The sequence below is a fragment of the Poecilia formosa genome, unplaced genomic scaffold, assembly GCF_000485575.1.
Source record: "Poecilia formosa unplaced genomic scaffold, Poecilia_formosa-5.1.2 Scaffold260, whole genome shotgun sequence".
NCBI classification, from domain to species: Eukaryota; Metazoa; Chordata; class Actinopteri; order Cyprinodontiformes; family Poeciliidae; genus Poecilia; species Poecilia formosa.
Genome location: NW_006800199.1, coordinates 87,611 through 98,891, shown reverse-complemented (window position 1 = coordinate 98,891; position 11,281 = coordinate 87,611). Strand labels below are relative to the sequence as shown.

The 11,281-nt window shown below is 39.5% G+C and overlaps 1 protein-coding gene across 2 annotated transcripts; it reads left to right on the top strand.

The window, feature by feature from the left end:
• The first annotated feature begins 841 nt into the window (after positions 1-841).
• Positions 842-5,742, top strand: LOC103150673 (cyclin-dependent kinase inhibitor 1-like). 2 transcript variants are annotated; one of them, XM_007570375.2, is made up of 3 exons: positions 842-1,264; positions 3,844-4,267; positions 4,774-5,742. In XM_007570375.2, the coding sequence occupies exons 2-3, from the start codon at positions 3,853-3,855 to the stop codon at positions 4,827-4,829; spliced, it is 471 nt and encodes a 156-aa protein (XP_007570437.1). In that variant the 5' UTR covers positions 842-1,264; positions 3,844-3,852; the 3' UTR covers positions 4,830-5,742. The 2 variants fall into 2 exon arrangements, with proteins under 2 accessions (XP_007570437.1, XP_016536348.1); XM_016680862.1 differs by lacking the exon at positions 842-1,264 and adding an exon at positions 3,493-3,639.
• The last annotated feature ends 5,539 nt before the right edge of the window (positions 5,743-11,281 follow it).

Below are 11,281 nucleotides of genomic sequence, written 5' to 3'. Positions count from 1 at the left end.
GGTAACAGAACTGAATTGATACTAGCAAGATAAGTTCGATAATTAACTTCAGATTCACTCTTGAAATTCAGTTTTATTTTTGTGTTGTAGTTTCTCAACTCTACCTCAAAAGAGATTTTGTTTCAATTTGCTCTCCAGTGATTATCTCTTTTTTTGTGCTTTATTTAAGAAAAATGCATGCAAATTATGTTAATAATATGTCATTAAAGTATTTTATAGGCACCTATAAGCTTGATTTCAATTTTGTTGTAGATTTGAACAAAATAATTCAAAGGAAAAACCACAAAGAACCACAAAGATCAGACGTTTGGTGATGTACCAAACTCAATATCAGTATTTGTATCAGCAATACAGATCAAATTATGCAGTGTGAGACACCTACAAATTTTAAAAAATATATCATTCTGGACTACATGCAGAAAACAGCAGGAAACAAACATTGCTTATCTCCTGATGTTTGTATTTGTTTTATTCTTCAGCGGGAAAAGGAAGCTACTTTTTTTTCCCTGTGTCTTTTAATATATTTGCACTACTGTACTTTGTTTATAACACAAAACCCCCCCAAAATCATTTGAAGTTTGTGGTTGTCACGTCACATAAAAAGATTATGAGGTATAAATACTTCTGCAAGACGCTGGACAGTGAAGTTTCTAAAGCCCCTCGCAAAGATACGCTCAACAGTTTGGAGAACTTTTACTTTCTTTTGCATAGTTATTCTGTCACTTAAGTGAAACAAAAAGAAAAAAACCCAGAATAATACAGAAAGAGAAATAAACCCGGAATGCGTGCGTGCGTGCGTGTGTGTGTGTGTGTGTGTGTGTGTGTGTGTTTCTGTATCCACGATACTGTGCTCAGTCGTGGGGTGGAGGAGCTGGGAAGGAGCTGGTGCGGGATCCAGACCTCCTGAGCAGGAATTTCCTCCCACTTTCTGAGCCAAACGTTCACGTGTAACTCGTGTAAGTCGTGTTTTTACCGGACCGCGGCCACGTGTGTAGGCACAGCAGACCCCGCCCCTTCTGGAGGAGGGTCTTTCCACTCCACGCCAGTTAATAAAAGTTTAGTCCGTGTGCATGGCTGTGGGAAAACTGGGAGAACCTGGCAGGAGACGGTCGCGTTTACGTGTGATTTGTGGAGGTTGTGGATTGGATGACAAAACCAACTTCATCGTCGTTGTTGTGAAACTGAGTCGAAGACAACAAAGAGGTGGACAGACAGACTCACTTCATACCGCAGAAGAAGAACTGGACTTCATTTGAATCAGCATGTAAGTAAAAATCACTAACTTTTTTATCAGACTGGAGAAAACACAAAATGGAGCTCTGTCGAAGGTTTCAGTATCTAAAAGTAGCCTAATTTATCTTTTTTAAAAACCATATAAAGTTTGAATCACTTGTCCCATTCATTCAAGATTCATCTTCTCCATTGTGACTAGCTGGTATAAATCTAGTTTTCTCAGTCAGATTTTCCATCTACAAGCTTCAGAGGTCACCTGGACTTGTTGTTGGGTTATTTTTACACACGTGTGTGGGTCCTCCTGCCCTGCAGAAAGTGACAGCCCAGATTTGACTGCTGGACACGAGCTGCAGACTCACGTGGAGCAGAACAGAAGATAGAAAATGGGCAGGGTTCCTCTCCTGCTTCCCGCCACTGCTTGAATCATTCCACTCTGGGTTGGAGCGCCTCCTCCCAATCTGACGTCCAGTGCCCTGATAGGGTGGAGACGGGAGCAAAGCTGGGACACAGTGCTGTTCATTCATTCTCCTTCTGCAGTGTACTTCACCAAATATAGAAGAGGTACTCCTTCCAAAACAGAGGAACTTTTGTTTAAATGTTAGGAGTCACTTTTATTTCAAATTTTATCCTAATTGGAAGTCATTTTCTGACCTTTGCACTGCCAACCCCCCCTCCCCAATTATGTAACAGTGGGTGGTGAAGGAAGTCAGTCAGACTTATAATTACAGCCAATTAGTCATCAGTACCCTTGGTGGTTGGTGGATTCATTAGATGTATTATAAGTAGATATATCTAAAGGGTTTTGGAGATCCCAGTAACCCATTCAGTAACCTCCAGATGAACCTTCAAGGGATTGATTAGGATTCCTACATGTAGGTTTTATCAAATGTGTTGCGTCTTAGTGTCTTCTGTTAGCATACAGTGGATCCCCAACTGTTTGCAGTTCACAGAGTTTATCTAAAATATTCTAAAGAAAAAGCAGCTCGATTTACAGTGGACCGCGAGTATCGGTGATCCACTCTAAATCCAGATTAGTTGAAGCCATTTTGGTCCCAAGACCAAATTGGTCTTCTTTTGACTTCTGTTTCAAGAACACCATGGCAGTTTCAACAGAGACTACATTATTAGCCTTCAAACCTTTGTCACATTTGAAGGGTTGCGGTTATTTACTGAGAAGGGGATGGGTATTCACATAGAAGATAGTCTTTGGAGGCGGTGCGCCCCCATAAACCTTCCTGTGTGAAACGCATGCCAGGAACAGAGCATGTAAAGCCTTTCCAGTGAGTGTTATTAATTATTAAAAAAGTAAGACAGTAAAAAATACATACAACTCTGACTGGAAAATTTTATATGCTCACTTTTTAGTACATGTCTCATGCAGGAAGTTCGTTGGTGCCTCATCAAATTGTGTATGAATAACATCTAATAAAAATTTCCTGAATGTGAAAATGGCTGCACAAAAACACACAAAATACAGCCATACATCTTGAAAAGCAGAAGTAGAGCCTCCTGCACAACCAACAAGAATGCAACAAGTGGTTTCTGAATGGTTAATCAACAGCAAAACACTTTTGTTTCCCAGCAGCCATTGTGCACTGCATACAGCAGTAAAAGCAGCTGACCAAATGTCCTGGGGTTGCTGGGTAACGACACAGTGCCTGTCGATTGTGACTTAATAATCGAGAGGTTTTTGAAGCAACTCATTTTCCAGACACCAAAAAACATGAACTCCTTGCAAAAAAAAAAAAAAATTTAAGCGCTTGGATTGTTTGTTTTTTTTTAAACAGTTGAGATCCAAATGGAAAAATGTGCAAAAAGTGAATTTTGCATAATACACCTCCTTTAAATCACAAAACCTATTAAAATGCATGAAATCCTATTCATTTTTTAAGGCTGCAGAAGTTAACATGCCTTCACCTCCTTCTTATAGCAAGATGTTACCTGCCTCATCAGATATGTCAAATTATTTCCTTTTCATTACAATAATTGCCCCTCACTATGCAGTTACTGGAAAGCCACGGTAGCCTGGGGAAGATTTATTTTTAATTTATTGGAAAGCAAAAATAGTATGAACTGGTAGGAACTTGTTTGCTCTTTGCTTGATTAGTGTGGAGTTAATTATGTCAGCGCTGCTCCAGTAGGTCATTGTGTATGGAGAGCCATTTGCGCAAAAACAGATCCTTGCACAGGTTTGACCTCAGGAAGGCGTTACACTGCCACCTTGTGGCCGGCTGAGACACCACGGTGGATTTGTTCCTACATGTCCGCCAGATTATGTCCAGGCATGTACCGAGAGCTAGAGAGAGGAGGGGCGGTGAGTCACTGACGGCTTCCTGCCTTGTTAAAAGCAGCGCTGCAGTCAGGCTGCTTCTTCACACAGGAGGTGTTAAACAAGGCAGGAAGATGGTGAGTCTGGGCTCTCATTTTCTGTTTGTGAACTCTATGACTTTAATTTTTTATTGGTTGTTCGTGTAAGGATTCAGCTTTACATTAAAATAGATGAGTTCATCTTTAAAGAGGGGTTTTTGAGAAATTATCCAAGTAGTTGTAACTTTCTTTAAGACAGTGGCTTTTAAAATTAACCAGAGACCTGTTGTGTTTTATTTTCAGTGCAGAATCATGGCTCCTCACAAGTCGATGCTGAGCTCCCTAAGGGGGAACAGACGGGCTCGCAGGAACCTGTTCGGCCCTGTGGACCGAAACCAGCTGCAGGTGGAGTACCAGGCAGCGCTGCGCAAAGACCTGGAAGAAGCGTCCAAACGATGGGGCTTTGACTTCAAGTCGGACAAGCCCCTGGAGAGCAGCGACTTCAAGTGGGAGGGCATCCCAGAAACCAGGGTGCCACTGCTCTACAGGTCCTGCGTGCTGGCGGAGGGCCTGGGGCTGGCCAGAAGGGCTGTTCAGACCAAACCAGCAAGGTTGGAGAAGGAGAACATCCCTCAGACGCCAGAGAAGTGGGTCCTGGAGGACCTGGAGAAAACGCCGGAGAAGGGAGACAAAGCTGTGCTGAAGAGGAAACAGACGAACATCACAGGTTGGTTCCTTATCTATCAGTGCAGAGAATTAATAGTTGTTGGTGTCAGACATGGCTGACAAACTTATCACGATATAAACGTTTCACATCAGTCGATAAAGGTAATTATCGATTAGTTTTTCGTTTTAAATGTCTAAAGTGCTGCCAAACTGGTGTTGTGACACTTTATCCAGTTTTCACTCCACACTAGTATTTTATTTATTTTTTTACTTTTAAGCAGCTATGAAGCATAAACTGCTGCTGGGCAAGTTACTCAGCAGGTTGTTGCTAGGTAACCACAAGTTACTCACCAGGTGGTTGCTAGGTAACCAACCGATCTTACTTGGCTGGCCTTGAGAGGTCGAGTGGCTAGTTTTTCTCCCAGAATGCTGTTTGGTTCTGGGCGCAGTACAGTGAATATTCCATGTACATCAGATGCATTATTATCTATCGATGCAGATTGTCATTGATTGATTTCCCAGCTTTAGTTCAGCGAGAGATGAACATCGTCGTCTTTATCCCAACAGATTTCTATCAGGCCAAGAGACGAGTTGTGTGGATGCCGAGGAAATCCGGGGAGTGATATCCACAGAAACGCTGCCAAAGCTCCCAAGAAACCACACGGGCTGCACCTGACTCAGGAATCACACAGACTATAACCATGAATCATGTAAACAAAACAAAAAAAACCCAGAGGGGACCTCAGCTGCTCGTCAACGCTACAGTATACGGTAATTAGGGTCAGTAAAGGAGGGAGCTGGCTTGTTTTTTTTCCCCCCCCGTCGGTGGTAAGATGGGGGCATTTGAGCAGAAAAGATTAACAGTAATCCCTGGAATCAGTGGATTTATACTCATTTGGATCAAGGGCTCGCCAAAGTGCGGACTGACATTTGCTGCGGTCGTCCATCCCACCGCTCTTTCAAAAACCTCAGCTTCACGGTAACTCTACCTCTCTAAGGAAACAAGAAGACCTGGATGGAGCGATTTGAGATGTTGCTGAGGCTGTTGGGTTCGCAGGAAGAAGCTGAAGACCAGCAGGAAGCACTTAGTCTCCTTTGTTCAAATGCACTGTTGTTGTTTTTTTATACTGTTTTCTACTTCTTGTACTTTGTAGGAAAATACTTGAGAAGCTCTGATCTCTTGAACATGCAGAAGCTTTGCTTAGACGCCAAATGACAGAAGTGCCACCCTGTTTTTTTTCCATCCATTCTACTGTATGTAAAAGTTGTCATTTAAAAAAAAAAAAATCAACCCAGATAATTTAACAGTTATTAGCCTCTGGTTCTTGTTCGTAGGATATATGTTGTAATCTAACTCAGATTGAGAGATAAAGTTTTATTTAGCATAGTAGCATTAAATGAAAAACATTGCAGTGTTGCACATCCAGAGCCTTTACTGTGCCTCTCGGTATTTTTTAAGCTCCATAAAGGACTATCATAAGAAAGTGTTCCTGGAAACACAAATGTATTATTTGCCAAGCTAAAGCACATTTCATCAAACAAAGCGTGTTCCTTTTTTTATTTTTATTTTTCCTGACATTTATCTCTGTTCTGGCAAATCCTGCTGCTATGGATAATCTGAACGGGTCGCAGACAAGGGCCTGTAATTCTAATCCTTTACATACTGACAGCTTTGAAATGTCCACCGCCGCAAATCCCAGGCAAAAAACTGCCACACACAATGAATGCACTTCTGTTGGTAGACGCTTGTGCAAAAACCTTATAAATATATTGTTTCTGTTTAAGAAAAGCTGCAAAAATGTCTATTCCTTTATTTATTGAAAGATGATATTCCAAGTGTCTGTTTTGATTTTTAATTATGACATTTTCCAACCTGAATAAATGTTTCAAATGTATTTGAGTGGCTTTGTCTTTCCTTTTACTCAAGTTGTTTTTTTTTTTGTTTGTTTTGTTAATTTACAACACCTTTCAAAAGTCCTCTGGTTCAGTTTGACCCGTTATAATCGCAAACTTCATGGTGTTTTAATAGAACTTTATCTGCTGGACCAAAGAGTGTAAAGAGAAAGAAAACGACACAGTTTTCATTGATTTTTCTTTAAAAAAATAAAAATTAACTAAAATCTGAGAAGTGTGGCATGTCATTATAGTCCTTCCCCTTTGCTTTAATATTCCTAACTAAATTCACTTTTGTGGCTGCAGCTAACAATTATTTTAGTGATCAATTATTCTGGCGATTAATTGGCGGATTCTGCAGAGGTTCCATTTAACCGCTTAAACTTATTTTATTCCATATTTAAAAATACAAATCGGCAAACATCCAAGTCCCTTTTTCTATAAGAAAATATTTTATTGCCTAAATGCAATAACAGTATTCTTTTAGTGTTTATTTGTTTTGCCTGATCATTTTAAGCAAAGGATAAAAAGGTTTTTCATCTTAAATGCTAAATGTAGGGCTGCACAGTGGCGCAGTTGGTAGAGCTGTTGCCGTGCAGCAAGAAGGTTCTGGGTTCGATTCCCGGCCCCGGTCTTTCTGCATGGAGTTTGCATGTTCTCCCTGTGCATGCGTGGGTTTTCTCCAGGTACTCCAGTTTCCTCCCACAGTCCAAAAAACATGACTGTTAGGTTAATTGGTCTGTCTAAATTGCCCCTGTGTGTGCGCATGGTTGTGTGTCTCTGTGTTGCCCTGCGACAGACTGGCGACCTGTCCAGGGTGTACCCCGCCTCTCGCCCAGAACGTTAGCTGGAGATAGGCACCAGCATCCCTCCCGACCCCACTGAGGGACAAGGGTGTTCAGAAAATGGATGCTAAATGTATTTTTGTCCAGATTTGCTCTGCTGCTGTTTTATTTCACCAAATTATTTTTCTTCAGAGCCACTGTATTCAACAATTAATCCATTACTAAATTAGTTGATTATTCAATAACTGATTAATCACAAATTAATCCGATTAATCGTTTCAGCCCTTCCTACATTAGTAATAAAAAATTGTGGCAGGATTTACAAACTGTTGTCCACAGAAACTCTCCATCCCATCTGACTGAACTTACTCTATTTTTCTTTTCTTTTTTTCCCAAGATCAGTCAAAAGGTTTCAGATTTTTATGTATTTTTATGTATCAACTTCCTCCACTTTACAGTTATACACCAATAATACTGTGAAATTAACTGAAGTTTAAGTTTGTAACACGACAAAACGTCCAAATGCGCAGAAATTTAAAATCCAAAACCCAGTGAGTGGATGGCATTGGTGTGGACTTGGTTACATTTGCCATCCTCAGCTGTGTGGGATTACAGCTTAGCGGGAGCTCTCAGGTATATATTTATTCACAAAGGTACTATAGTGTCATGCAGTATTGAGTTCCTTGTAGGAATTTTTAATTTAAAGGTGGGAGGACCAAGATAGCAAAAGCACTGAGGCCTTCAGTTTCCTTTTACATGGAACAAAATGTCAAAATGTTCAATGTGACCCGTGCTGCCTGTCGAACAGAAATGTCATCACCTAGATTTAGCAAAAAGACAGCAGCCTCCCTCTGGAAAAACAACATGGTGATTGATCTGTTTCTGCATGTCACATCTATCCTCTCTGACTGACGCAGTAAGCGGCTCATCGGTGCTTCATCAACAAAGTCAGATTGTTGCTTAAGGCAAACCTCAGAGCGTTCACCCCACAAAGTAACCTTGTGACCTTCATATTTCACCGGCTGAAGGATACAAAATAGCTAGAGGGCCTTTTTACAGTTCAGAACAATGTGAGCAGAAGAAAAGCACATTTTCATCATTTATAACTACTAGGTTGTGACATGTAAAGCACAATGTGTTATCTACATTTGAAGGTTAAATCTCCAGTCATAGTAAAAAAGAAAGTACGCCCTTTTTTACCAACTGGATTTTAAGCATCAGCACATTTTATAAAATATCTAGGTTTAAACAAGTTCCTAATCATTTAAATCTAACCTCAAAGTGTAAAAAACACACAGCAGATTTCACATTTATTTAATCAATAAATTAAAAAAAATAAGTCTGAATAGGAAAAACTAAGTACACCCTTGCTTCTTCCAGAGGCTTTCAGCAGCCAAATCTTAATAATTCACTATGATAAATGACCGTGAGCAGATCTGACCACATTAGGAGTTTCTGATCGCTTGCAGATGTGTGAAACAAAGACATCAGCAGCTGCAGCTCCCCAAGAGTCACGAGCCGAGCCGTCTTCATTTATAAGCGCTTTTAAAGTGATGAACAAACATCATATAGAAACAAACATAAAGCCATCTTTAAACTACTTGAAGTCCATCCTGCTGCAGCAAAAAATAAATTTTACAGCGAGAAAACGTTTAGGAGTGTTTCCAAATTCACCTCAAGCTGAGACTGAGCCGCGTGCAGCGAAGCATCTCAGTGATCGAAGTCCTTCACAGCAACATTTGAAAACCAAACACCTCGTCTCAAGTGTCAGGGCGGAGGGCTGATGATCTGCAGCCGCACGACCTCTGACCCTTGCTGCCATGAGTCAACTGTGAGCCGTGAGAATCGTGATGTCAAAATGTGAGGCAATCGTGATCTGAAGCAAAGCTGTGAAGAGCAGTGAGCTGAAACATTAGAGACTCAAAAAGGTTTGAGAAAAAAAAGAGACAAATTTAAATTACTGCTGCTAAAGCTGGTTCCACTGAATTATGGAGGCTTCTTGGGTTTACACACACAGTTTTACCATTTTACCTTGTTTTATAATAAATACTAGTGTTGAATATGTTGGATTCTGAATTTATTTTATTTTATTAAAAGGACAGTTAGTATTAATCAACATGAATATGTCAGATAAATATGCAAGATTTAGCCAGAGGCTAATTCTCATGTGTAGATCCCAGCAGGTTGACAGAAGGAATTTAAAAGAATTAACACATGACCTATCACAGACTTCAATGTATAGCTAAAAGTGGCGTAATTTGCAGTAAAAATGTATAATAAAAATAAAAACAAATCACATCCGTACGAAAATATGTATGAAAAAACATTTGTTAACTTAAACATTATTCAGGAGTATAATTTTAATCTAGTTGTATTTTTGTTGAGGCGAGGTTTAAAAACCCACAGAAATAATGGACTTGATTTGACATTTTCTGTCGTTTTGAAGAACTCAGAGCAGTGAGAAACTTGTCTCTGGGAGAAAAAAGGGATCTGAGGCACAAATTAATTACTACTGATTGTAAAAGGAAGCAGCAGCGTTACTTGAAATGTTCAAAGAAGCAAATTATGCAGAATCTGCTGCCAGTAGAGCTGCTAATCATTTTCAGAAGAAATCCCCAAGCAGAGAGGATTTTCAAACTCTGTGGTTTTAGTTTACAAGCTGAAGAGTGCATATGCAGAGCTTTTAAAAAATAATTTACATTTCATTTCTTAAGCCACATTCAGCTGATAATAAATGGAAACCGATCAATTGCCCTCATTGTAGCTACTGATATCCAAGTCAACAGACATATAAAAGTTCAAATAGTTTTAAAAATCACTTTGACACGTTTAAAAATAGATAGAAATTAGTTTTGTCTCGGCTCCTCTTCAGTTCACCATTTACCGATCAACAAATTTCTGTTTCACCAAAAGAGAAAATGCAAAGATAAACATCAAAGATAGACATCAAAGATAGACATCAAAGAAAACATCTGCTGCAGGTAAGATATTGAAAGCTCATAACCGCTTAACAGAACCCCACTTAAAAAAATCTGAACTAATCCTTTAAGATAAATGAAAAACCCTGAAGGCGGTTAAAGGTGCAACTTATCTAATAAAAATGGCCTCGATGCGCCCTCTACTGGTGACCTCCGTATTGCATTTCATCTGTTCTCATTTTGGAAGACATGCACACAATGTCAATAAAAAACAAAAACAAAAAACAAATAGATTATTTTAAGCAAACACGGTTGTTATCTTTAAAACGAAGAAGATAAATTGTATAATATGACACTGTATTATATTCGGACGGATTCAAGCTGCTCCCCACGCCTTCCTGTTTTAGATTTTGGATTAAGAGGATGTTGTTTTATAACCTAAATCTGCTTTAAACTTCTCCTGTGTTCTTTCATGATGCAGTTTCTTCCCTAATATTCTCCAAGAAACCGCTGAGGCCTTCAGAGATTAAATTACAGACAGACCGACTGACTTAGGTGACTTCAAAAGACATTTGGAGGCACATTTGGATTTTATTTAGAGATTTCAGAGTAAAGAGGGTCAAATAGATAACCGTGCCACACATCTCGGATTTGTATTCAAAGATTAATTTTCTTTCCAACAATGCTATTGGTCTTTCACACAAAATCCCAGAAAACACATTGATGCTTTTGGCTCTGATACATTGGTGTCCAAAGTGCGGTCCAGGGGCCATTTGCTGCCCCTGGAATGACTGCTTTTGGCCTCCGACTTCAGTTTAATAATGACACCAATTTGCTCTCCCAGTGCAGGTGATTGATGTAGATAATAATTTTCTGTTTCTAGGTCAAAATTATCACAGACACATAAAAATTTTCTCACAGTAGAAAAAGTGAAACCAGGTGTTTGTTTTTAACTAAGCATTCTCTGGCAGGTACAACTTTTAAGCAAAACCTCACTTTGCAAACATTCTGCTTTTGATTAATTGATCAGACTTGGATAAATTTAGTTGTCAAAGAAAGAGCAACCTAAATCTTGATTTTATTGCTCACAATTGGCTAAATTGCATTCATTTTTTTTCCCAATCAATATCTAAAAAATTGCAACATTTCTTTGTATTTCTTTTTAGTCCGCCTGAAAAGAAATTGAACTGTGATGTGGACCATAATAGCAAACTCTGGTCTGCCTAAAAATGAATTTAAATGATCTCTGATGCGTTTTGAACGCAGAGTGAAAGCGGTCCAGAGACCGCTCCAAAAGCAGGAAGTGAACTACGGCGCAAGGCATTCTGGGTAAATACAACCAAAGAAAACGAGGAGTCTAGCAGTAGCGGAAGAAATGGCTCGTTGTCTTTTACCAAAAGAAAAAAGAGAAATCCTGCAACCAAGAAAATCTGACTTTTGTTTACATTTTATGAAGAAGGAAGTTGCGCTCATGTCTTC